At 50.5% G+C, this 26,407-nt stretch overlaps 2 protein-coding genes and 1 pseudogene across 3 annotated transcripts; 2 read left to right on the top strand and 1 right to left on the bottom strand.

Moving 5' to 3' along the window:
* Positions 1 to 9,881: 9,881 nt before the first annotated feature.
* On the bottom strand, positions 9,882 to 17,508 carry Tmem176b (transmembrane protein 176B). The gene is made up of 7 exons (XM_013027234.1): positions 17,402 to 17,508; positions 14,546 to 14,790; positions 12,702 to 12,812; positions 11,995 to 12,051; positions 11,517 to 11,753; positions 10,557 to 10,691; positions 9,882 to 10,208 (listed from the first exon to the last, which is right to left on the bottom strand). The coding sequence occupies exons 2-7, from the start codon at positions 14,747 to 14,749 to the stop codon at positions 10,119 to 10,121; spliced, it is 834 nt and encodes a 277-aa protein (XP_012882688.1). The 5' UTR covers positions 14,750 to 14,790; positions 17,402 to 17,508; the 3' UTR covers positions 9,882 to 10,118.
* Positions 17,509 to 17,914: 406 nt separating this feature from the next.
* On the top strand, positions 17,915 to 22,182 carry Tmem176a (transmembrane protein 176A). 2 transcript variants are annotated; one of them, XM_013027235.1, is made up of 7 exons: positions 17,915 to 18,021; positions 18,599 to 18,809; positions 19,088 to 19,198; positions 20,687 to 20,743; positions 20,869 to 21,087; positions 21,489 to 21,599; positions 21,884 to 22,182. In XM_013027235.1, the coding sequence occupies exons 2-7, from the start codon at positions 18,618 to 18,620 to the stop codon at positions 21,923 to 21,925; spliced, it is 732 nt and encodes a 243-aa protein (XP_012882689.1). In that variant the 5' UTR covers positions 17,915 to 18,021; positions 18,599 to 18,617; the 3' UTR covers positions 21,926 to 22,182. The 2 variants fall into 2 exon arrangements, with proteins under 2 accessions (XP_012882689.1, XP_012882690.1); XM_013027236.1 differs by having other exon boundaries at positions 17,921 to 18,021; positions 18,602 to 18,809.
* A 2,225-nt stretch (positions 22,183 to 24,407) lies between these two features.
* Positions 24,408 to 25,524, top strand: LOC105993866 (annotated as a pseudogene).
* Positions 25,525 to 26,407: the final 883 nt, after the last annotated feature.

Here is a 26,407-nt window from a genome sequence, read left to right as displayed (position 1 = left end):
GAAGAGTTGAGGTGCAGTTTCTCCCCCCAGTAGATTATGGGTACAACGAGTAGCCGACCTCATAGAGGAGAAAAGCGGCTGCGGTGTGTTGTAGCTCCTGGGGCCGGGGCGGCTCTGTCTCTGGTGAAGGCCGAGCTGCTGGGTCAGGCATGGGCTTCAGGCCTGCTCTCACTTCACAGCTTCACTTCTGTGTGGACCAGGAGCCACTGCTGGTTACAAGCAGCTGGGCAGCCTACGGACCAGGCCAATCCCCATGCCCCCCATGGGTTCCCAGCACGGTCCCCAGCGTGGGGACACCAAGCCAAGGGGGTCCCTGAATCAGTGTCAGAGAATGGGGTCCACAAACCCCACACTGAGTTGTGCGCTCGCGTGGGAATGCTGAGAGAATCGGGCATCCTGCCTGGTGTCTCGCCTCTCAGACCCTTCTCAGCACTGAGCTGTGCGTGGAAGGAAGAGAGAGGGAGGAATCCTCGAGACCCAGACCCAGCTACCGCAGTGTGGCTGGGCAGCAGGCACCGCGCCACCCCCTGGACAGCTCCCCCAAGCCAGGAAATAGAGACGGGAGAGGGTTCATTACTTGTAACAAGGAAGGCGGACGCTGAGGATCAATTCCAAAGCAGTGTTTGCCTGAGTCAAAGGCAGCGGAGACCTTCTTACTGGGGAGAGTCAAACGTATTCCTATGAACGCACGCGTGTCCGGATGGGGAAGATTTGTCAGCTCTCACAGACCTGGGAACATCCTGTGCTCTGTGCAAGGTCAAATATCACAGAAAAACAACAAAAGGCAGAGGAAGAGGCCTGAGGTCGGGGAATTTAGTACTAAACGAGCAGCTTACTCAATGCCAACTACAAAGAATGAGTGGAGATTTGGGCCTGGTTTTTGTAAGTTTCTCTGAAAGGCTTTACTTAACAACAACAACAAAAAACCCTCCAAAGGTATGTATTAAGAGATATTTAAAGGAGCAGCAGATTATTCTATACACAGCTTGCTCCCTAAAACAACACCTGGCAAACGTCCTACTTCAGAAGGGAAATGTTTTTGCAAAGCTGACAGTTTCCCCTAAACTTAGTTCTTCTTCTCCTTCACTACCTCCTCCTCCTCCTCCTTCTCCTCCTCTTCCTCCTCCAGCTCATTCTCCTCCTCTTGCTCCTCTTCCTTTCTCTTTCCCCTTCCCCTAACCCTTCCCCCTTATCCCCCTCCCCCTCCTCCTGTCCCCCGCCTCTTCCTCCTCCTCCTCTTCCTCCCCTCCTTCTTCCTTTGCAAGCCATTCTTTTTGGATGAAGTTCCCATACCTCCTCCAGTAGCTGGAAGCAATGGAGCCTTGTCCCATCATCCCAAAGCTTCCATAAAATCAACTCTGGGGCTTTTCAGGGCCAGACATGGAGCAGAGAGGGCAGACCCTTGGGAAGGAACCAAGAAGGAGGAGGGGAGGCTCAGCCCCTCTCCTGCCTTCCTCCTGGCTGCCCTGCCTGTCCCAGAAGCCCAGTGTGCAAGCCCGGCCAGGGCATGCAGCTCTGATCATTGTAGCTCTTCAATAGACAGGACGGGGCTCAAGGGGTGGGATGGAGGCCGTGCCGCCACCACCATGTGGCATCTGGAATCTGGCCTTGATGTTCTAGGACTCGATATCAGCTGAAGGTGACAACACAGAGTTAAAAGCAGTGTGTGTGTGTGGGGGGGGAGTTATTTTCTATTTAGGCTCTGAGTGATTTTAAATTCTCCAACAAATACACGGTATCCTAAACAGGCTGGAAATGCTGTGCATGGCCTCGCCCAGCACGTGACGTCACCCCTTCTGCACATAAACAGCTTGACCACCAAGGCCAAGTTGTGCAAAGAGACAAATAGCCGTCTGGGTTTTTCAAGGAAATAGGGTGGGGATGGAGGAGGGTTGGCCTCTGGTGCTCTACAGGAAATAAAAACAGAATCTGAAGACTGGTTCTAGGCTCTTCACTCAGGATGTAGGGAAATGAAGGGTAGATACAGAGAGGACATGGATGGGAGGAGGGGCAGAGAGAAAGACTGTCTTCCTACAGAGACAAGAAGAAAGAGGGAAGAACAGGAGGAAGAGGAGGAGGAGGAGGAGGAGGAGGAGGACATACAACGATGACACTGCTAATAGGAACTCATTTGCCAGAATAAAAAAGAAAAGAGTCTCTGTGCCATCAGACCATGAAAGGACTTCTGTAGAAAGCCTGAAGCGTAGGAAGGAGAAACGAATCCTCTCCGTAGGGAAAGAGGCCAGTGCAGGGACCTCTTGTGACTGACATCTTTGGCTCAGCTCTGCTCGGGTTTCTTCTCACTGAAACTATTTTAAAGTTGTCTTTGTTTTCTGGAGACAAAGTCTTGCTCTGTGGCCCTGTCTGGCCTCGCACTTGCAATCTGCTTAGTACTGATTTCGTCTACCATTTACTGTGGACAGAGCTCCTTCGCCTCACGGCCCTTCTAGTTCCCAGAGTCAGCAGACAGCCAGGATGCAGCTCAGCAGCAGGCGCCGCCTGCTAGTGTGGCAGCGTCATGCAGCCACTGCTGTTCTTTCAGACTGTCTCAGGAATTCAAAAAAAATGAAGTCCGTGGCCAATAAAAGGTGAGCGGAAAGGACTTTATTCAGGAGAAAAATATCCTGGTCCAAGGCTTCTGCTGCTCTTTCTTAGGTGGTTGAGTCTAGGGTTGGTTGTTTTTTAGTTGTTTGTTTTTTAATACCTTGGCTATACAGCTTAGGTAACAGGCAATTTGGAAGGTGGCATTTTATTGGTCAGGTCCTGGGACAGCCTGACTGGTTGTTAATTCTCAGTCAGGACCCTAGGACAAACCCTCCCAACAGAGTCACAGGAAGGTGATTGGAACTTGAGGAAGTAAGAAGCTAGGGTAGGGTGGCTGGAAATGTTGTCTCTGTCATCTGGTTTCCACTCGCCAGGTCTCGATGCTGTCCTGAGGCCCTGGGTCTTAACTAATCTACCCTTCACTCCTGTGTCAGACTCTCGGGTACTGTATTAGTATGCCAGGCCAAAATTCCTTTTCACTACACATGAACAAATCACCAAAAGGATTCCATATCTGAATTCTCCCTACCAGGCCATCCAGAGGTGACATTAACATATCAGAGGTCCTTGAAATTTCCTGAGCACACAGATCACCTGGGATTCGGGGATTAAGCAGATTCTCACCTGGCCTGTCTGGAGAAGGGTGGACTCTGTACTGGCTCCAGTGTTATGTTGACCGTGTTATGGGAAGAAGCCAGACTATCCCTCTTTGCAGATGACATGGTTCTGTATCTAAAGGACCCCAGAGACTCCACCCCTATGCTCCTAGAGCTGGTCAATAACTTCAGCACAGTAGCAGGATACAAAATTAACCCACAAAAATCAATAGCCTTTTTATATACCAACAATAAACAAGCAGAGAGTGAAATCAAGAAAACAACTTCAGTTTCAAAAGCCTCAAAAATGTACTTTGGAGCCGGGCACCAGTGGCTCACGCCTGTCATCCTAGCTACTCAGGAGGCTGAGATCTGAGGATCCGGTTCAAAGCCAACTTGGGCAAGAAACTGCATGAGACCCTCCAATAAACTACCAGAAAACCAGAAGTGGCGCAGTGGCTCAAGTGGTAGAGCACTCACCTTGAGCTGAAGAGCTGAGGGACGGCATCCAGGCCCAGAGTTTAAGCCCCATGACCGACAACAAAACAAAACGAAACAAAAAACAAATGTATTTTGGGATAAATCTAAACAAAGAAATGAAATACCTCTATAGCAAATACGATAAAAATGTGAAGAAAGAAACTGAAGAAGATAACAGGAAACAGAAAGACCTCCCATGTTCATGGGTAGGTAGAAATAATATCATGAAGATGGCCATACTGCCAGGGGTGCTTTATCTACAAATTCAGTGCCATCCCCATCAAGATCCCAATGGCTTTCTTCACCGAGATAAAGAAAACAATCCAAAATTTCATATGGAACAACAAAAGACCCTGAGTAGTCAAAGCAATTTTAGGCCAAAAAGCAATGTTGGAGACATCACAATTCCAGACCTCAAAGCCATAATAACCAAATCAGCTTCGTACTGGCACAAAAAACAGGCCCAAAGACCAATGACATAGACCAGAAGATCCAGAAATAAAACTATACACTTACAGTCATCTGACATTTGATGAGAGAGCCAAAAATGTATATTGGAAAAAGACAGCTTCTTCAATAATTGGTGTTGGGAAAACTGGATGTCCATATGTAGAAAACCAAAACTGGATCCCTGCCTGTCACCTTTTACCAGTATCAACTCTAAATGGATCAAACACCAGTGTCAGACCTGAAACTTGCAAACTACTGCAAGAGGACTAGGAGAAACATTAGAATTTATCGGCATAGGCAAGAACTTTTTGCAGAGTCTCAGGGGCACAGCAGATAGGAGACAGACTTGACAAATGGGGTTACATCAAACTAAAAAGTTCCTGCACAGTAATAGATATAGTTACTAAACTAAAAAGACGGCCAACAAACTGGAAGGAGATTTTTAAGCTATACATTCAACAAGGATCTAATATCCAAGAAATCCCTCCCCCCAAATTAATAACCCAATCAATAAATAAGCAAAAGAAACTTCTTGGAAGAAGCAAAAATAGCAAATAAGCACATGAGAAAATGCTCATCAAGCCTGGCCACAAAGGAAATGCAAACCGAAACAACATTGAGATTCCATCTTACTCCAGTAAATTAGCCAACATCAAGATTTTGAACAGCAACAAATGCTGGTAGGGATGCGGGGTGGGGAGCGGGGGAGAATCTCTACTGCACTGTTGGTGGGAATATAACCTAGTACAGGCACTCTGGGTGGCAGTTTGCAGGTTCCTCAAAAAAACACAAAACAAACAAACCAAAAACAATAAACATAGAGCTAAGATCCAGCCATAGCATTCCCGGGCATCTACCCTGAACATTACAACTCAGGATGCATTAAAGACACCTGCACATCCATGTTCACTGCCGCACTATTCACAATAGCTGGAAACAGCCCAGATGCCCTACAACAGATGGGTGGATGGAGGAAATGTCCACACACACAATGAAATGTTACTCACTCCTTAGAAAGAATAGCATTTTATCATTTGCAGTGAAATGTATAGTCCTAAAATGAATCATGTTAAGTGAGGTAAGCCGGGCTCAGGGAGACAAATGGCACCTGTCTTCTCTCATACGTGGAAGCCAGATCTAAAGTGCAAATGAACATGATCATTTACACAGAGCTTTCTGCATTTACATACCCGTTGACTAAAGGAGAGGGGTGTACTTAGGGGAGGAATCCAAGGACATAACTCCTCTGAACAATTAGGTACTGTTGATCAAAACAAACACTAGGAAACAGACACGGGTATCTGGAGGGGCAAAGGGGAAGCATAGAAATGGAGGGAGGAAGGGAGAGCAAATTCAATCATTGTGTTCAATGTACACTATGAGAAAAATGAACTATATGACTTGTAGGTGAGGACAGGAGGGAGAAATGAGGGAGTACATAGGAAGGGGTGACATGGCCCAGGAAGTGTTATACTCGTAATTTGACTTATGGAATTGTAACTCCTGCAGACAACTACTTAACAATAACAAATAAAAAAGAATATAGCTGGGCGGTGGTGGCCCACGCCTATAATCCTAGCTACTCAGGAGGCTGAGAGCTGAGGATCTTGGTTCAAAGCCAGCCCAGGCAGGAAAGTCTGTGAGACTCTATCTGCAATTAACCACCAGAAAATCAGAAGTGGTGCTGTGGCTCAAGTGGTAGAGCGCTCACCTTGAGCTGAAGAGCACAGGGACAGTGCCCAGGCCCAGAGTTCAAACCCCACGGCGGACAAGAAAAAGAAAGAAAGAAAGAGAGAGAAAGAAAGAAAGGAAAGAAAAGAAAGAAAGGGAAAAAGGAAGGAAGGAGGGGAGGGAGGGAGGGAGGGAAGAAGGAAGGAAGGAAGAAAGAAAGAAAGAAAGGAGAGGAATAAGAATTCATTTGTTCACTGAAAGAACATTTATTAATACTTCCTGGGAGGCTGGCTTGTAATAGGTCTTTAGTAACTGGGACCCCTAGAGATTCTACCACGCTAGGAGAGAAAATGGACCACCCCAAGAGCCAACGTGCTAGAAACAAATCTTATCTCCCAGGAGAAAGGCTTTCCCCTCATGCAGTAGCTGGGGCCTAGAGCAAAATCTACACGTGTCTATCCCTGGGTTTTACTACAGCTTTTCTGTAAGATCTAACACCCTCTCAGGCAATCTGGAGACAGACCACCAATTCCCTCTCTTCACATTTTTAACCCAACTGTAAGTAAATTCATGATTCTCCATTGTCATACACAGAAGGTCTTTTTTTCTCTTGATGAGGATGAGTGTTCCAAACCCAAAGCCAAATTTGACGGGCAGGAGTTCTGGTTAACAGGGGCAGGACCAACATCGCCTCAGCTTTCCCTCAAAACATGGAGAAGAAAAGGATCCTGGGGAATAGCAAGCCATGAACCTGCCCCTCCACTCCAACCGCAGGCTAGGGCTGTGCATGGCGCCACCCCCTGGCGGATGTGACCTGCACGAAGCATCCTGTCCCCTGTGCCCAGGCCTCACAGGCCTGCCCACCACACCTTCACCTTTCCGTGCACCGTTTCTCCCTCCTCACCTGATCTTGGCCGGCCCCAGGTTCAGACATGCCCCATCGGGCGTGGGGTGGGGGGTGCTGCTCCCACATGGCCTCCCTGGGCCGTAGCCATGTTTTCTAAATGGAAACAGAGGACAGGAGGACAGAGGCCCACGGGGGAAACAGGAACCTCAGCAGCCAAGGGTTGCTGACTGAGACATCGTTGGGGTCTGCTCCCAAAGATCTCGTTTCCTCTTTTTGACCATGTTCCAGGGCTGCTGAAGAAAAGATATGTCAGTCGCATGTGCTGGCCTAGGACAGGTTGAACTCAAGTCTTATACTACAGTGCTTGTGGCTGCTTTTCCCTCCCTAGCACCAGCTGAGCTCCAGGAGAGCTGGTACTGCCAACGCCCGAGACTGCTCAGAGAGGACACGGGAAATGCCTAGGAGTGCTGTGTGCCCACACAAGCTAGAAATCACAGGACACCGGAGCGCTCCTGTGAGGACCTGGGTAGGGGAACCTCCAGGGTAGGCTTCCTGGGGACCCTGAAGTCAGCTTCAGAGGGAGGGGAGAGGGCAGTGGGAAGACGCAAAGCTGAGATGGTGGCTGGAAGGCCTGGCGTGACCTCGTGGGAGATGGCTCGTGATGTTCCAGGAATGGAAGCCCCAAGAGCGATGACTCTCCCACAGACAGCCGGGGCAGTCCCAGGCATAGCTCAATGGTGGGAGATAGCCCTTCGTGAGGAGCCTGGGGGCTGTGTAAGGAGCTGAAATAAAGAGAGACGGGACTCTGAACCCCTCTCAGGCCACCCCATTTGTCCCCTCACCCCCTGCCAACTCTGTGCCACTCTTTATCACCAAATCCCACAGCCTAGGAGACTTATGAACACCAAGCTGCTTTCTCACAGCTCTGAGGGCCAAAGTCCAAGAGAAAGGCATACGTGGCTTTCTCCTGAGGCCTCTGCCCTTGGCCTCCTCGGTGTCCTCATCCTATAAGACACCAGTCGGCAGGGATGCAGGTCTGCCTGAGACCCTCGTTTTTCCTTCCTAGTAAAGACACTGTAGCCCAATGCAGTCATTCCCACTAGGGAATGGCTTTGAACACTGATCTTCAGATCTCAGCTTCTTGAGCAGCTAGGCTGACAGGCGTGAGCCACCGGTGCACTGCCTCACCTTTGCTCTCAGCTTTCCAAGGCAACTGCCAGCAGGTATAGCTATCTTTGGAGAGATGGACCGGAGCACAGGCGATCTGTGGCTGTGTCCCTAGATGTAAGAGACCTGAGGAGGCCACCAAGGTAATGGGAAACCTCTCTTCCGTCTCTGAAGAATACCTAGGTTGGGCTTCAGGGTGCTTGTCCCACGAATGGGTCTCTGATCTAAAGCCTAGTATAGCGGAACTGGTGTCAGGCAGGGTAGTTTTCCTTATTGAGAGGTGGTAGAACCTTTAAGTGACTGGTTGGTGAGACGTTCTTGAATCACAGGGGGTGTGCTCTTGAGAGGAATGGTAGGACCCCTAGCCCCTTCTTCTTATTGTCTTTTTATTTTTAAAGTGAGACAGAATCTCATTATGGAGCCCAGACTGGGCTCAAACTCTCCACCCTCTTGCCTCAGCTTTCCAAGTATTGGGATTACAGGAACGCACTACCACTCCTCGCCATTTGGTTTTGGTGGTGGTGTTGTTTGGCCTCTGGGTCTTGAGGTGGGTGGGCTTCTTCCACCATGAGTCCCACCACGGGGGCAAGGGCACCAACTGATCACATGCTGAAAACACTACCAACTACTAACCAAAACACACCTTTGCTCTTTATAAGTTGATTATCTATGGTAGTGGTTCATAGTACTGAAGAACGGCCTGATGCAGTCTCTTTACATACGGTCTAGCTCAATCCACCCTGGTTTCGGCCTGTTCGAGAGGATGGGAAGCTGCCATTGCTCCATTGCTGGGAGGGTAATAAATGCTGAAGTTCACGTTCTGGAGTTCTGAATCTCTACTTTCCTACGATTGGGGGCAGGAATTGCCCGTGGTTCTGGACCCACATTTTCCTGACTCCTGGTTTGTAGGCTCCAGGTTCTAGTGATAAAGAAATCAGTTAATCTTTGCAAGGTCTGGTTGCTTGTGTATTCTAGCTCAGTAGAGACTCAGGCACAATCTGAAGAGAAAACAATTTAAATCCCTTTTAGAGATCGTGTTTTGGTCCCATTTCAAAGCTGATACTCTGTGGCTGATAATTAGATGAGCTGTTGAGCTACCATTAAGAGATGCAAATAAAACTCTGATTCTTTTCCTTTCTGCTAAAACTATTCAGTGGTTAACACTGGCTTTAGGATAACCAACACCCCACAGGGTAAATAATTTAAACTTTCAGTTCTTACAGTGTCTGATATGGCAAATCAACTCAGCCCTGTGGCACAAAAAGCCACAGACAAGGTGTTAACAGTGGTCATTGTTGTGTCTCCATAAGACTCTACTTATAAAAATAAGTGTCTGGCTAGATTTGTCCCTTAGGCTGTAATTGACTGATCCCCAATCACTATTTTGCACATACTTGGATGTCCAGGCTTGTTATTTACACATCCCTCTCTGAAGGCTAGGTGGGTGGGGGTCCAGGAGATAAGACAATGCTCTGCACAGCTCCACGCTTGTGCTAGTGCACATGCCACATTGCTCTCTCTCGTTTCTGCAGCAGAGCATCTGCTCAGCTCTTCCCCTGTGGGGCTGCTAAGGAAGAGGCTGACTCACAGACCCTCACAAAGCCATGCTTGGTCCCCTTCAGAAATCATCACATCTTATAGCTTAATCTATACATGCATAAAGAAACGAAAAACATCAAAAACAAATGGCCTTCATCACTTACAATGAGAATGTTGGCTGTGCTGGGTATATGAATGTGTGTATATGAGAGAGAGGGAAGGGAGGGTGGGAGAGAACCTATGCTACAGTAAAAATATTAAAAGAGAAAGGAAGAGAAGAAGGGAGGGGTGGGGACAGTCCCACAGAGTTGTGAGGGTTCAGCGGGGCAGCGTTCTAGGTGCTTGAAGTCATCTTGTAGGTGGAAACTTAAGTTACTTTCCCTTTATGCTGAATGGAAGGAGTTCATAAAGAGGAGTTTGGCACCAGGAAAATGGACAGACTGGAATGAAAGGCGGTGTTCTCGGATTGGGCTTCCATGTGCTACATCCGCTCTTGTCTATTTCCACACACACTAAGATCACTGAAACGTCCTTTCCAGGCACGAATCATGTATCAGCAGAAGGAGACCACAGCTTTTTGGGCAGCATTATTTTTCCTGCTTGTTTCTGTTTAATCAGTAGTGGGGGGAAATGAACAGTCTGCTTGAGGAAGTGAGAGCATTGGTGTTGAAGAATGGCGGGGGGTGGTGGGGAGGGAAGAAGGAGAGGGGAGGAGACAGTGACTCCAGGGAAGGCCAGTGTGGGGCTGGAGAGGCTCTGGAGACAGGCCCCAGGCTGCCGGCCCTGGACAGGGTGTGCGGGACTCATGAAGCGTGTCTGGGTGCTCATGGGATGATGGCCTCTGGAAGCTTCTTGGAGGCAGAAAGATGCTCAGCGGTCTCCCCCAGGAGCTTCTTCTCTGATTCCCTGTCATCCTGGAGGGGAAAGCATAGATGAAAAAAGTCAGCAGAAGAGGAATCAGAAGGAGAGGAAAATTTGCTTCATAGAAGTTGAAACCAAGAGAAGAAAGGAGGAAGTGAGAAAAAGAAGCTAGAAGCTGAGATCCAGCCAGAAACTCATGTAGAACAGGAAGATCAGTTAGAGGAGGGACTGAGTGGAGGAGAAAGCAGGATTAAGGAGACCTGGGAGGCAGAAGACAGCCATGACACAGGACAAGACAGTCCAGGACAGGATCACAGGTGCAATGGAGGCTGCTGAGCCTGGCTGAGAGTTTCCGCCCTCAGAGCTCCTCCCTGCCCCATCAGTTCACCACCAAGGCCTACCGTGTCCAGCAGCACCTCGCGACTACTGTTCAGGGGCGTAGAGCTCTGGAGACTCAGTCCCAGGGAAGCCAAAGACAAGATGACCTTCAGGATGCAGATAACTGTGAACAGGGCACAGAATGCCAGGAACAGGTTCTAGAAAGGAAGGACACAAAAAGAAAGGCTCAAGAGACAGTTTTTCAAATCCTACTCATTTGACCACCTTTTCAACCAACACAGGGGCCAGATTGTGTCCTACTGGCTACTTCCCACTCAGCCAGAGTGGGTGGGGGCAGCCACCACATCCATTTGTCTGCCCACAATGGAATCCCGCCATTCTCTGCCAAGAGCTTATTTCTTCATCCCTCTATGATCTGGAAGTGGTTACAACTCCTTTTGCTGATAAAATACCGTGGAACTCTATGTCTGTGACAGAGGGAGTCCTTACTGGCCTAGAAGCTTCTACTGTGCCTCTCGAAATGCTCAACAGGGGATACCAGGCCACATGGGAAGCGCAGCTGACAGTGCGCTCTAAGCTCTCAGCTAAAGGCAGGCACCAACTATCAGCCATGAGAAATCCACACACAGCCCCATCCATCCCTCAGCCGACATCTGACCACAACTGCACGGGGAAGCCGAGAGAGCTGCCTGTCAGAGCCAGGTCACCCACAGAACCACAAGAAACAGTAAGAGATGGGTGCTTGAGACCACTAGGGTTTGGAGTAGTTCTAGTGAGCAAAAGCCAACAGGAACATCTACACATCAGAAAAGACAGAAGCGTGGCCAGTAAGTTCTCTGCTCCTCAACCCCTCAGATGCAGGACTGAAGGACTGAAAGATGGCTTCAGCTTCCGTTAAAACTGTCAAAGACTTGGGGTAAGGACAAGGGCGAAGGGCCTTCATCCCTGCCCTGGGGTGCCCTGACTCCTTTGGGAGCAAGGGACTGGGATGGACCCCTGGATACTGCACTCTTGGTTCTCACCATCAATGTCTTCATGTAGGATTTACAGCGCTCCTCCCTCCAGTCCACGTCATAGCTGCTTCTCCACAACTTTATGTAGCCAGAGGTGGTATAGACAGGATCTGGTTTCTCACACAAGGAGTAGATATCCGAGGAGTAGGAGCCATCCGTTTGTCTGATTAAGCTCCTCACACCAAAGACAGCAGCTGCCACCGCCGTGGCCATGCAGGCCAAGGTGAGCAGAAGTGACAGGAAGCCCTGGAAGAGAGAGGGGCCACCCATCAGCCTCAGGGACACCGGGCCCAAAGCCCAGTCACTTCTTCCCCACTTGCTGCTGAAGACGCACATACACACATACACACTCACACCCACTCAATCCTCCAGGAATGACCTCCGGATATTGGACACCAAAGGGTAGAAACCCCCAAATTGACCAGAAATATTAGATATAGGAAGGAATACAGAGATGGACAGAGTTGGGAGGGTGCCCATAGCTCACAGAAAGTTTGCCTCGGTGCTTCTGGTGGATAATGACCCCCGCTCCTGCCAAGATCGCCTGGGAAAAGAAGACATCAGAAAATGGTCTCTGGTTTACTCCCCCTGGGCTGATTTCCCATCACCCTCCCCTTCTGCCAACAGTTCCCCAGCAGCCAAGTAGGGCAGGGTTCAGAAGACAAGGAAAGAAGGCATGCAGAGGAACAGTATCCAGGCACAAGTGTGACTCCCTCTCAACCTTGCTGTAAGGCGATTAATAGACAGCACAGCAGGTTCTTCCTACCCCTTAGGGCATATGCCTCATGGCAAAGGGCATTTGGTTTCTGGGTTGTTTTGTGTGTGAAGGGGGTGGGAGGTTGGGGGATAGTCCTAGGGTTTGAACTCAGAGGCCTGGGCACAATCCCTGATCTGTTTCGCTCCAAGCTAGTGCTTGTCCACTTGAACCACAGCTCCATTTCCAGTTTTGTTTAGTTTTGTTTTGGAGGTTAATTGTGAATAAGACCTTCCCAGACGTTCCTGCCCAGGCTAACTTGGAACCACGATCCTCAGATCTCAGCCTCCTGAATAGCTAGGATGACAGGTGTGAGCCTCTGGTGCCCAGCTTGATCTCTGGGTTTCAGGTCACTTCCACGATTCCCTCACCTAGTGCCATAGAACTTTCTCCTGGCCATCACCGTGTACTTCCCAACAAGCTCTTGTTCTTTAACTCACCGCAGACCCTGCCCAGAAGGCACAGCCAGAGGTACGCAGCTGGGTCCAGGGCCCAAAGTAAAAGCTCACTCCAAGGGCACCGCTGACAAGCCCCAGCAGTATCTGGGTCACCTGTAAGACAGCATAAGAAATGGGCCCCCAGGGCCGCTGCCCAGCCCCTACCCATGTGGCTTGCTTTGCATTTTCCTCTGCCTTAGCTTCTCTGCAACACTGATTCTGGAAGGTTCCATTCCTGTAACATCCATCCACCTGCCCTGCTCTGATTCTCCCTTCATCCTTCTTGCCTGGGCTGTGCATCCTTGACGACTTTCCTCTAAGTCAATGCTTTCTGAGGAACCCACCTGGTGGTACCCATGGTTTTGTCCTTAGTCACATTATTAACCTTGTCATCCTGTCAAATCCTGAAGCTAAGCTCAGCTGCTGGCCCCAACTTGTCTCTTCAGATACAAACACATAATTCTGGGATCTCTGCAGTAGCCGCACAGCTGGGCCATCAAGACCCCATTCCAAACATGGTGTGGCTGCAGGTAGCCTATCAGTGTGGGCTTCTTCAAGCCCCTCCCCCATTCAGAAAGCTGTGGGGAGCTGCCTGGCCTATGACGAATCTTGGGGCCAGTGAAAGATGCCCTGGCCCAGCTCCCACACCCTGGAGATGGACAGTGTCTATGAGAGATCTCCCCAGCAGAGACCTACTCAGGCTGTACCATGATCTGGTAACCCCCAGGCAACCTGTCCCCTCTCTTTTCATTTCATGGGTATTACCCCCCAATGACCACTTGTACCCTAACTCTGACTCAATGTCTGATTCCTGGAAAACCCAACTGTCACAGAGCCCTGGGTCTGGCCACGATACACACTGTGCATCCCAGATTCATCCCAGCTTACTTCCACTCACATCCCAGGGGCTGCTTCTCCCCTCTCCCAGGACACTCATTGCCCACTCTACCCCCTGCGCGTTCCTGGACTCACCTTCCTTTCACCCCAACCCTCAGCTCCCAGAGATGTCCCCTCGACTGCACCCACAGACGAGGTGGAGCCGTTTTCCCTCAGCACTTCTGCCATGTCTGCCTGGCAGAGCTGCTAGGCCTGGAGCTTGAACTCAGGGCCAGGGAGCTCTCCTTGAGCTTTTTGTTCAAGGCTAGCACTCTAACACTTGAAAAATACCTCCAGTCTATTTCTAGCTTTTTGCTGGTTAATTGGACATAAGAGTCTCACAGACATTACTAGTTAGGCTGGCTTCAAATCACAATCTTCAGATCTCAGCCTTCTGAGGAGCTAGGATTACAGTGCCTAACTGGAATCTCCTTTCTCCATCTTCACACACCAACTTCTGCCTATTGAGGATAGTATGTAGGGCTTTCCATTCCTATGTCATCTGATCTCCTTTCTGACAGATGGTGAGTCCTCTTAGTTGTTGGTTTAGCCATTTTTTGTGCACTTTCCCTGAATGGCCTAGCATATTGTTTCATATCTTAAGTCTTCAGATAAACAGCCTTCAGAGACTTTGTGCTCATGGCTTGCCGTTATCTGACACAGCCCTCTCTTCATCAAAGAGACTGATCATCCCTTTCCATCTGACTCTCTGAAGAGAATCTTCCAAAACCTTTTCCCAAATTCGATGAGCTATAGTAAGTGCCAGCCAGGTGCCACTGGTTCACTGTAATCCCAGATAATCTTATTACAAAACAATCAATAATTTATTGCTAATTAGTAATATAAGTTAATTCCTACCAAATTATTAATTAGTGAGTTCCAGCCCACTTCTCACAGAGATCCAGCCTTTTCTTTGCCTCCTATTGAAGAGGAGAACACCCACCCTCTCTGCCTGCGGAGCCCGTGCCTACCCCAATTGCCAGCTGTTTATAGCTAATCCTGGCCTTGGAAGACCCAGCGTCCCCGGGGCAGGAGAAAAGCTGCTTCAGCAAGCTCCCGGATTTCAGCAGTTCTGCCAGCGTGGACTCCTGGTGGAAGTGGATGTCGATGTGGTAGGGCTGAGATTGAGCGCAGTCCATGTCCACTCCGTTCACTGTCACTGTGGGCTGGGTCATCCTGCCTGGAGACGATGACAGAAGGGAATGCAGTCTGGGGGCTGATTAAAGTAAGAAGGAGACAGTTATGGGTGATGGGGGAGGAGTCTGGGCACAGAGTCTCACCCATCCACACAGCAGTCACACGGACTCTAACTTGGAATGCAAATGGTTTCTAGAGACTTTTACCATGTGCCTTCTTGTCTCTTCCCCCAAATGCCCTACTTCAGTAATAGAGTTGATATGAAACATCCCCCACAGATGCCAGTGTCATTTAGGGCTCCTGGTCCCTAGATGCTGGCATCCTTCTGGGAAGTGGTGGAGACTTAGGAGGTGAGGTCTGGGTGGAAGGCATTAGTCATTAGTGGTACCCTGAAAGTGTCTTGTCCTCTCTCTCTCTCTCTCTCTCTCTCTCTCTCTCTCTCTCTATATATATATATATATATATCATCTGTCTATTTCTTTCCTCTATCTACTTCTATCTAAGTATCTATCTATGGATCAACTGATTTATAGATCTCGCTATCAATCTACCTCTACTGCTGTCTCTGCTTCCTGGCCTCTGTGAGGTGAGCATCCCCTGCCATGTTAGGCCCAAAGCAATGAATCCACTGACCGGGACGTGAAACCTCAGAAATAATCAAGATACAGAATAGTTCTACACTACAAAAGCTGTCTTAACACTCTTACCTAGTAAGTCTCCTCCCCCCAGGCAGCTACTAATTCACTTCCGGCAACTGTTTTGGTAGGACTATTTTCATGCAATTTTTCTCTAACACAGTCTTTTCTTGTGTTCGGAGCCATTTTTATTTCTTCTTTTGTGAACTGTTCCTTTGTATCCCCTGTCCTTCCTGTTTGGTTTGGTTTTGGTCTTCATAGAAGTTCTTGGGTCTTGGGTTTGCTCTATAAGCTCTCTATTCTCTGAGCTATAGACCCATTTTCTTTGTTGTTGTTGTTTTTAAATAGTCTTTACAACCCTGCAGGGGTTGGCCTTGAACTCAAGGCCACCCTGTTTCTGTTTCTCCTATGTAGCTGGGAATACAAGCATATACTAACAGGCTGAGCTCCGTTTCCCCCCCTTCTCTCTCTCTCACTTCTCTCCCTTCTCTCTCTCTCTTCTCTCTCTCTCCCTCTCTCTCTCTCTTCTCTCTCTCTCTCTCTCTCTCTCTCTCCCCTCTCTTTTCAGTAGTACTGGGAGTAGGAGGTTGAATTCAAGGCCTACCACCTGCAAGATTGTAGGTATTCTACTCCTTGAGTCATATCTCCAGCCCCTTTTGCCTTGGTTATTTTTGATAGACTCTAGCTTTATGCCCAAGCCAGCCTGGTTTGCTGGGGACGAAAGGCAAATGGCATCACTCAGCAATAGTCCATCCCCATGTATGCCCCACAGTACCAGTCATCAAGTGAGATGGGTTTCTTCAACTTTTACACCTAGACCAGCCTCAAGCAGTGATCCCTGACCTTTACCTCCCCTGTAGGTAGGATTACAGGCTTCAGACCAAAAGAGTTGGCCTCAGTTTTCACTTTTAAATGCTAATTCTTCTGGAATTAATTTTATAATCTGGAAGGTAAGGATAAAAGTAGTCATTATTATTCAGATGGTTATTTTCTGAAGGATAGCTTCCATTTGTGGGATTTGTCATCCTTTGCTCCCTGGTTGAAAATGCCCTCAGGAGCAAATTCCAAGCTCGCATAAGAAGTTTGGTCTGCTGTTATCCTTATATTCTACCCATTGGTATATATCTGATGAATGGGCCATACCCCTCCAACTTAAACTAGCATGTTCATGAATATCTAATCTGAGCATGACTCGGCTGTGATATTTGTTTCTCCTCAGGATTTTCATGGCTGTATTTTCTAGATGCCTTTGCCATGCATACTTTAGAATCAAATCATCCCATTCCAAACATAGGCATATATAATGAGCACCCTGGTTACATCACAGCTTAAGTCACATATGAACATCCATTGTCACTGCACAAACTGTTCAGAGCAGCTACATTCTTTCATCTACCTGAGCTTCCAAAGCACAGGTGTCCGACCATTCTACAGAAGTAGGAGAGACTCAGAAGTGCTCGCCAGCACCCCAAAAGGAGGCCAGCTCTGGAGTCCACCTTTTTCCTCCAGGAGTCCAGCACAGAGTCAACGTTTCTACTTAGGACCCAACCAGCTCCAGAACCTTGGGTACTAACAATGCCCCCCCCCCCCCGCCCTAAACTCTGAAGAGCAGGATTTGAAACCTGGGATGGATCCAGTGGTCTCTGCCCTGCTCTCCTGGCCCCTTTTCCCTGTCCTTCCTCCCAGAGCCTCAGAGCAGGGGGAAGATCACCTCTACTCTGCCCAGCACCCCATCCCTCAGCCATCGATCCTCAGTGCTCAGGCTCCCCGGAGCTGTCTACCCTGCCCAGAATGTAAGGGGAAGGTTCTGGACACAGTAAAGAATAGAGCTGGGCACAGGCCTCTCCAGCCTCAGCTCTGTTTCTTAGGGTCACAGCCGCTGTTCCGAATGTCTCCCCCTCACTGAAGACTCCTCAGACAAGCAGGGATTGGGCCCCAAGGGTGTCCTGAGCCAGGGTGGAGCCTGGGAGTGGACATGGAGGCTTCTGGGGAAAGGAAGGTCCTGTGCCCAGGGAGAGAGAGAGAGAGGGCTCCTGACCCCGGGACCCTGCTCACCTGCTGTCCTCGGCGGATGGAGCTGGAGCTCGGCGAGCTGGGAGGAGCTGACCTGGAGCCCAGGACCCCAAGGGCTGGGTAGGAGAAAGGGAGGAGGGAGAAGAGCAGGAGGAGGAGGAAGGAGGGCTCAATAATAATCTCGAAATTTCCCGGCAATTAGCTTACATGAAGGGGCCCCTCTAGGGGGGTGCTCCATGTAGAATCAACGACCAAGCACACTGCCATCCTGCATATGCATGTGCACACACTACACACACACACACACACACACACACACACACACACACACTGAGGTACACACACGCAGCCCAAAGGCAACTGTTCTCAGAAAGCCTGGGGTTGGCTGGAAGTGAAGGCGATTTCACAGTTCCCTAGGGTTCATTCATGGCGCCTTGGGCTCCCCTTTGCAATCCCCCTCTCCAGACACCAGGGTTGTGTGGCCTCCCTCCCTCTGGAAAGCCCCCTCTGGCCCCCTCTGGCCCAGCTGGAAATGTGAAAGTGGGGAGCCCCCCCCTTCAGGCTCCTGGCCAAGTTCCTCTTAGGCAGGCCTGCCCTCCTCTTCCAGCCAGCTCCTGGGCCCGCTGCACTCACGCACCTATCTGGGCACCAGAGGAGAGCAGGTGAGGCAGGGCCCCACAGCCCCTTCCGCAGCAGCCTCTAGCCCGGCCTCTCCTCAGCCCACTCTGCCACCCACAGCCTGACTCCCCCAGAGCATGAGTGGGGGGCGTCGGTGCGGGTAGTGCCTCCAGGAACACGGGAGGGGAGGAAGGGAGTACCCACCGGGATTTTGCCCTCTCTCTCTCCATACTGGGTCTGGGAGGGGACGGGGCAGGCAAGCAGGGGACAACTTCCGGAGGACAGAGGTCCTGGCGGCTTGGCTGGGAAACAGCAGTGACAGCGCAGCAGGCAAGCCGCTGGGCTGGGTGGGGCTGGGGGTAGAGAGAGGCCACTCAGGGTCTGAGCTGGAGTCTGGGCTCTGGGGAGAAGAGGCCCACAGGAGAGCCCAGGGGGAACTACAGGGTGGAGAGGGAGAGACCAGCAACAGGAAGGACTGTAGGGTACCAGGCAGATAGAGGGTGAAGGGGGAGCCCCAAAGCCCAGGACCAGCGGTGTGTCCACCGATCTCCCCAACTCCAAGGGATCTGTGAAAGAAATCTCCCTGCCAACTTTTCCTCCCCGCTCCCCTCCTCCCCCCAGCAGACAGGGGTCCACAGACATGGAGACTGCAGAGCGCAGCGAGGCGGCCACCGAGACCCCGAGGCCCACCCACATCAGCGTCCATATCCACCAGGAGTCCAGTCTGGCCAAGCTGCTGATGGCTGGGTGCTCCCTGCTCAGATCCTCAGCCTCCACCTGGGGCAAAGCCACCCAGACCCTGGGCAGCACCCAGCTCCTGGCGGCCTCCTGGGTGAGCGGAGGGCCGGGGGAGGGTTCCCCATCCTTAGCAGGCCAGCCTCTCTCTAGGTTGGACAGTGAACTGCTTTTGTCTTCTTACTCAAAATCACATTCTCCAGTCTTCCCCCCCAAGCTGTGTGTGGGGGGGTGTCTAGCTGTGGTCTAGGGATGCAGAGTCCCCGTTCTCCTCTCTCAGGGGTTCAGCATCGGCAGCCCCCGCAAGCTTGCAGGCGGAAGGCTGCCTCTGGGCCACGCATCTGGGAGTGTGGTGTTGGATCTTCTGTCTTACAGGTGGTGCAGCTCGTGCTGGGGGTCCTGAGTGGGGTTCTGGGAGGGTTCCTCTTCATGCTCTGGCCTACCAATCTGTCATCCTCGGGAGCTGCCATTTGGACGGGGGTTGTGGTAAGTAGCCAGCACCGCGACCGGCCTCCTGGCAGGGGGGACAGCGGTGCTCGAGCCCCTGCCATCTGTGAGCAGAGTGACAGCGGTCCAAAAGGCCAACTTTGCACCGATGACAAAGGAAGCAAGGGAGGTGGTGGCAGGGTCGGCTTCCTGGTCCCCTGTCCATGGGGACTGAGCGGGCTGCTGCTCCCCATGGTCAACAAGCACCCACTTGTAACTCAGAACACTGCTCCGAAATAGAGGGGACAAAACAAGCCAGACAGTACTTGCATCCTGGAGGAGGTGACATCTCCTGGCTCTCCCACAGATCTCCCCAACCTTCCTGTGAGGATCCAGAGATAATGGTGGCTACAGTAGGACCCCAGTGGGTTGAGCATGCTGGGACAGGGGCACTAAGAACTACTTAGACAGCAGAGCACACACGCTGATTGGACGGAGGAGAGGGGAGAGATGCTAGAGACTATACCTGCCTAGCAAGCACAAGGCTCTGAGTTCAAGCCCCATTAATATGTGCAGATGGAGACAGGACTCAAAAGCAGCCATCCGTGCCCATCTGGCAGTACAAAGATGGGTTAGGTACAGAATCAACAAAGGGCTCTGGATCCATGTGTCCACTGGGGTATGCAAGACTTCCCGTGCCCACAGCTGGCCCCACCAACTGCACAGCTGTTAGGACAAGGGTCTGAACCTGAGGCTGCCCAAAGCCTCACTCTGCATTTCCAGCCTCCCCCACACCTGCGCCTTTCAGCCCCAAGCCTTCCCCACTTCAGAACTTTCATGAAGCCCTGGCTGGCTTGATTGTTGTTCTTATATTTTTTACATTTTTTGGTGCCAGTCCTGGGGCTTGAACTCAGGTGCTGTCTCTGACCTTTTCTGCTCAAGGCTACCACTCTACCACTTGCAACACAGCTCGTGTGTGTGTGTGTGTGCTTAATGGGAGATGACAATCTCATGGACTTTTCTGTCTCAGCTGGCTTCAAACAGTGATCCTCAGATCTCAGCTTCCCTTAGGATTACATGTGTCAGCCACAAGCTCCCAGCTTGGGTATTGCTTTTAAAAAGAAGGTTCTGGGCTAGGAATATAACTAAGAGGTAGAGTGCTTGCTAAGCATACATAGGCCCCAGTTCCTTCCCCAGCACGGGGGGGAGAGGACAGGAATAAAAGCCTTGAGCGCTTCTTGCCACAGTGCTGCACAAAAAGAAAGGCTGTGGAGAAGGAGAGGGACTTCATGGCTGGGTTACTCATGATGAACAATTTTGGATGTCGCTAAAAACAGTGACCTCAGGAGTCTGCTCCCTATTCAGTCCCTTCCATAGATCTCCGGCCAAAGGGTAAAGACAAAATTGGGGTGCAGGTAGAGTACCCTGGGGGTGAGGGTGGGAAAGGTGCCACACGGCTGGCTCTGTGTATCCTGGGGGGTCAGGCAGATGCTTGGGGGAGCCTTGCTTTGCTGTGCTCACGCTGGTCCTGTCTCACCCTCTCCCCAGGCTGTGCTGGCTGGAGCGGCTGCCTTCATTTATGAGAAACGGGGTGGCTCCTGCTGGGTGAGTCTGGGGCGGAGCTGTGAGTATCAGGCTGGAGGCCGGGCATCACGTACGGGTCCCCTGCGCACTGGCATTTCCCCCAGTCAGGGCTATGAGAGACGTCACCCCGCCGCCTCCTCTCCCAGGCCTTGCTAAGGATCCTGCTCTGGTTGGCGTCTTTCTGCACGGCCCTCTCTGCCATCATCATTGCAGCTGATGTCGTCCGTGATTATCACTACTATATTACGGAAGATGACTGCAGTGCTTACCGCTCCAGAGGCTGGCCTACGGAGCCCCCCCACACCCCAAGTCCCACAGAAACAGAGAGACAACACCTGTGCCTCGCCCATCTAAACATGCTGAAGGTAGGCATCAGGAGGAGGGGAAGTTCCAGGCAGAGGGGCAGTATAAGTAAGGGGGGGGGTCTCCCCCTCAGAAAGGAGCGCCTCAGATTCTTTTGCCCTGGGCAAAAGAGAAGTGGATCCTGGGTGTTACAAAGAGTGGGAAAGAACATAGTCACACCCAGGCGGGAACAAGTAAAGTACCGCCGTGCCTCCGTGGATCACCCTCTCTTGATCCTCGAGGCTGTAGAACACCGAGGCCAAGTAGGGGAGGGGTTCAGGCTGCTTCCTGAACACAGGGTCCGTTGCCCTCCTCTCCAGAAGCCACAGCTCTGGGGGTGATGAGGGCGAGGGCTGTGATCAGTGAGGAGCAGGAGGAGGGCGGGAAGGCGACCATCCTGGTGCCCGCGGCGCTCTGTCCTCAGGCTCTGTACGTAAGTCTCCATGCCATGCTGCTGGGGGTCTGGGTGCTGCTGCTTCTGGCATCTGTGACCCCTGTGTGTCTGTACTGCTGGACGAGGTGCTTTGCGAAGGAGGTAAGTCCCCATACATGTGTCTGGGCATTCGGGATAGCGGGATTGTCAGAGGAGACAGAAAAGAGGACCAAAGAGCCCTTCTTTAAGGCCCAGGTAACATCAGTCAGTCCAAAGACCCTGAAAGCCAAGAAGTCTGTGTCTGAGCTGGGCCCGTGGGGGGTCTTTGCAGCAGCTCCCATGCAGTAGCTGTTGGATCTGGCTGCCTCCCGCATCCAGCTGCCCCAGAGAAGGGAATGCACCCTTTCCTCTCTAGCAGGGTTTTCTCACCCATGCGCCTCTCCTAGAAAAAGGACCAGAAGCAGCTGTTGGCAGCAACTGGGATGTAGCCCTGCTTCCCTGGAGCGCTGGCACTGTCCTCTGGCTCTGGGTGAACCTGCTTCTGAGGCTGGAAGAACAGCCGGACTGGGGGAAAGAGACCCCAAAGCCCGTTAGCCTTTCCCTGCCCTTGGTCACGCGCCACCCCTGCCTGCTCCTCCGGCCCAACAGAGCGCACTTGCTCATATCTCTTGCTTACCTCACCATCCCGCATCCCTTCCTCACCCTTCCTCCACAGTCATTTGATAATAAACACTCACATTGTCACTATCGGGTTCCTGCTTTGTCATTCCAGAGAATTTCCTTTGGCCAAAGGCAGTAACACAGGATAATAGCAACCTACGATGGCACCCCTCCATGGCTTCAAAGTTTAACCTGAGTCTGGAAGTGTTGGCTTTGAAACACCCCAGAGCACGAAGGGGGAAGAAAGCCGAGCTTCCTCTCCTTGCCCTCAGATTTAAGAAAGTGAATGTGTGGCAATTTGGTGATTCAGTGTTTGACTGGTTGTCAGTATTAAGATGTACACAAAGCCAGGCTTGGTGGCTCACACCTGTCATCCTAGCTACTCAGGAGGCTGAGATCTGAGGATCACAGTTCAAAGCAAGCCTGGGCATGGGACTCTTATCTCCAATAAATCACCAGAAAACCAGCGCTGTGGCTCACGTGGTAGAGCGCTCGCCTTGAGCTGAAGTGCTCAGGGAGAGCGCCCAGGCCCAAAATTCGAGCTCATGATTAAAAAAAAAAAAAAGCACACAAAGTCAGGTACTGGTGGCTCACCCAGGAACTGGTGGCTCACCCAGGAAAGCAGGTGTCCACTGGAAGTCACCCCGATGTGCAGTCGAGACACGTGGATACCGAGGAAAGTGGAGGCAAACAGACGCAGGGGACAGTGGCGCCCAGGCCCACAGATTTGCCCAAGCAGCAAAGCAACATTCGGAAAACAAATTTGGAAAAGACAGCCAGGGGCCAGTCCTGGATACAGGATCTAGTAAAAGCAGCACTCAGTGGGGAGAGGAGCTGAGGATGATGATGATTGTAGAAAGAGGCAAAAGACCAGACAGGAATAGTGCATAGCATAAAAAAGAAAAAGAAAGAAGGAAGGAAGGAAGGAAGGAGAGAAAGAAAGAGAGAGGGGGGAGGGAGGGAGGGAGGAGGGAAGAAAGAAAGAAAGAAAGAAAGAGAAAGAAAGGAAGGAAGGAAGGAAGGAAGGAAGGAAGGAAGGAAGGAAGGAAAGGAAAGGAAAGGAAAAAGAAAAAGCTGAGCATGGTGATGCATTCCTATAATCTCAGCAACTCAGGAATCTTGAGGCAGGAGAATCAAGAGTTCAAGGCTAGCTTGGGCAAAGTTAGCAAGCCTATATTTCAGAAACTAAATATAAACAACAGGCCTGGTGGTATGAATTAAGTGGTAGGGTACTTACCTAGCATGCATGAGACCCTGGGTTAGTTTCCACTAACACACACACACACACACACACACACACACACACAGTCCTCAGAGTCCTCAGTGACAACTGCTTGACCTCTACTTCCCCTCTCAGAATGTAAACTTGGCCTGTGGTGGAGGGCCACCCACCCAGAGATGACGCATGCTCTCTACCACAAACCAAAACCACAGGTTTTTAATAACAGGAGAGGAAAAAACCCCAAAAGTTTTAAGATCCTGCATTTTGCTGTTTTCCTTGAAAGTACTTATTTTGTATGGTACTGGGGCTTGAACCCTTGGAAAGGAAGGGGTTCCATTGTTTTTTCTTTATCTCTTGTAATGAGTGAGTCCTTTGGGCATTTACTGGGTCCATAACTCCTGGGAGAGACAGAGAGAGAGAGAGAGAGAATTTCCTAATCTCACTTGATGACTTGTTCCAAGGCAAAGAGCCTTAAGAGGAAGCAATTGTGTGTGTACCTTTAGGAAACAACTTTAGGAGAGAGATTTTGTTCACGATGCTCTCCTTTCTGATGCTCAGAATGCAAGTCTGATGGTAGGTCCTAAGGAAGCCACCTGGGACCATGAGGTACTTTGGGAATGCAGTCTATTTTGTAAGGAGCAACAGTCCCAGGACACCATCGCGACATGCTAACCCTGGCCTTCATAGCTAAATGAACTTGCATTTCTTTTCCATTCTAATTAATATGTTTTTGTCCTTGCAAAGAATCTAAGACGTCAAAGCTTCTCCCATCATCACACTGGATAAAATCCACCATTTAAAGAATGGGTGTCTTCCTGAGGGGAAGCCAGAAAGTAGGCTACCTGTGTATCTTTAAAAAGTCTCCGTGCGAATGGGCTGCGGGAGGGTCTCAAAGGTCCGGGTCCCGCCATGGGAATGAGCTTGTTCGACCTCTTCCGGGGCTTTTTCGGCTTTTCTGGACTTCGGAGCTGTTCCTTCAACATTCACCCCCGCTTCCCAGCCCACCTACTCTAGACCCATTTTGCGTTGATTCTATGCCATAAGTGGGGCTGAAGTCTTGGTGCCTTACCTGCCTCCACCCTCAGCCACAGGGATCCCTTTTTTGGAGGGATGACTCGAGATGAAGATGAGGATGATGAGGACGAGGAAGAAGGAGCCACATGGGGTCCTGGGAGCTCGAGTTTTGGTGGTTCTCAGCCCCCAGAGGAATTTGGCTTCAGCTTCAGCCCAAGAGGAGGGATACGTTTCTATGATAATTTCGGCTTTGATGAACTCGTTCGCGATTTCAATAGCATCTTCGGTGAGATGGGAGCCTAGACCTTGCCTTCCCGCCCTCCTGGTGTGTGGATTTCCCTGAGGGAGAACTCGTGTTTGCTAATAGGTTGGTGGGTGAAGTAAAGAGCTTGCAGGGAGTAGTTAGGGGATGGAAAGTGTTGACAAGACTGACGATTTCAAGGAGATTTAAAGGGCCCAAGTCCTTTCCCACCCCAGCATCGATGTGCCACCTTTTTGCAGAACTTCCAGGTCCTGAGTCAGAGACACCTGGTGAGAGACTGCGGGAGGGGCAGACGCTTCCGGACTCAATGCTTAAATACCCAGATAGTCATCAGCCCAAGATCTTTGGGGGGGGGGGTCTTGGAGAGTGATACAAGAACTGAAACCTCCAAACCAGCACCAGACTGGGGGTCCCCGAGACCTTTTCATAGGTTTGATGATATGTGGCCTGTGACTCCTCATCCTAGAGCCAGAGAGGACAATGATCTTGATTCCCAGGTTTCCCAGGAAGGTCTTGGTCCTGTTCTGCAGCCTCAGCCCAAGTCCTACTTCAAGAGTATCTCTGTGACCAAGATCACAAAACCAGATGGGAAAGTGGAAGAGCACCGGACTATAGTGGACAGTGAGGGTCGGAGGGAGACCACAATAACTCACCAAGAAGCAGATGGCAGCCTTAGAGTTGATCCAGAATCACCAAGACCTCCAGCCTTAGATGATGCCTTTTCCATCCTTGATTTATTTCTAGGACGTTGGTTTGGGCCCCGTTAGCTTTGTTAATCTTCAGAAACCTTCATATCCTTTTCACTGCCCACTGTCAATAAGTTTAGCTGTTTCTGTCACCTTAAGGGCCGGAGTGTGTACAACAGTAGGTTGGGGGTATGTCAGTCTGTCATTCACCCAAACTGACCAATAAAACCTTTATTTATGCTAAAAAAATAAATAAATAAATAAAAAGTCTCCCAAAGAGTTTTAGGACAACAGGCACAAAACAGAGGTCTGAGGAGAAAAATGAGAGTGTGACCCGCTGGCCCTGGTAGACGGATGCGTCTGTTTGTACGCCCACTGCCTCTACTGCTGTGTATCCCGCCTCACCTTGCAGGCAGAGTTGCAAACATCTGCACAGCGCCGGAGAGGGCTTCTTCTACCCTTCTAATCCTGCACTCGGGAGCTCAGCTGAATGCTGATCACATTTCTCATGACTCCCAATGTAGCCTTTCCAGACATGGCAAATAAGATGTGTCCTGGGCTTGGCTGAGTGTACACCTAACCTTTCCCTACCAGGATTCTTATGAGTCCCAGGAGCCTGAAAGCTGACACCTTGACCTTTCCTGACCATCCCAGTGTTGGGCCTGGTGCTCAGTGCTTCAAAACCAAAGAGGCGCTGCTTGGACCTATGCATCTCACAGCCTAAAAGAAAAGCAAGGAAATGAGTAACTCAAACACCAGGATCGCTGTTCCCCACTGGAAGGAAGAAGACATCCATAGGATTCACCTTCTCTGTCTTCACCTGGTGAAGGCACATACACACAGCACCAGCCCTACACACACATATATTTCTGTGTGAACAGTATAATCACAATACAAGTTGTACATAAGGACTTTCTCTGTTGAGTTACCTGCAAAGTTATAAAGGTAAAGACTGGTATGAAAGCCATTGCTTGTATCCGTTAATGTAGAACTAATGGATCCATGATCACGGAATGGACCATTTTCTGCACAGGAATACAAATTTCAAAAGTAACACGTGTTTGTGCAAACAACCAGCCATCCTAGCTCCTTCCTAGAGAGAGTGAGGGAGAAAAAACACTTATCT

The sequence above is a fragment of the Dipodomys ordii genome, unplaced genomic scaffold, assembly GCF_000151885.1.
Source record: "Dipodomys ordii isolate 6190 unplaced genomic scaffold, Dord_2.0 Scaffold101, whole genome shotgun sequence".
Classification (NCBI taxonomy): domain Eukaryota; kingdom Metazoa; phylum Chordata; class Mammalia; order Rodentia; family Heteromyidae; genus Dipodomys; species Dipodomys ordii.
The sequence above is the reverse complement of the archived record's forward strand: the minus strand, read 5'-3'. Positions and strand labels throughout refer to the sequence as shown.

Excerpts from the sequence above, each read along its gene's own strand:
- Tmem176b (XM_013027234.1), bottom strand. The coding sequence starts at position 14,749 with ATGACCCAGCCCACAGTGACAGTGAACGGAGTGGACATGGACTGCGCT. Across the intron at positions 12,813-14,545 it reads ATAAACAGCTGGCAATTGGG|GTGACCCAGATACTGCTGGG; the intron begins GTAGGCACGGGC and ends GCTGTCTTACAG. Across the intron at positions 10,209-10,556 it reads GCGAGGTGCTGCTGGACACG|GATGACAGGGAATCAGAGAA; the intron begins GTAGGCCTTGGT and ends TTTCCCCTCCAG.
- Tmem176a (XM_013027235.1), top strand. The coding sequence starts at position 18,618 with ATGGAGACTGCAGAGCGCAGCGAGGCGGCCACCGAGACCCCGAGGCCC. Across the intron at positions 19,199-20,686 it reads CCATTTGGACGGGGGTTGTG|GCTGTGCTGGCTGGAGCGGC; the intron begins GTAAGTAGCCAG and ends CCCTCTCCCCAG. Across the intron at positions 20,744-20,868 it reads AACGGGGTGGCTCCTGCTGG|GCCTTGCTAAGGATCCTGCT; the intron begins GTGAGTCTGGGG and ends CTCCTCTCCCAG.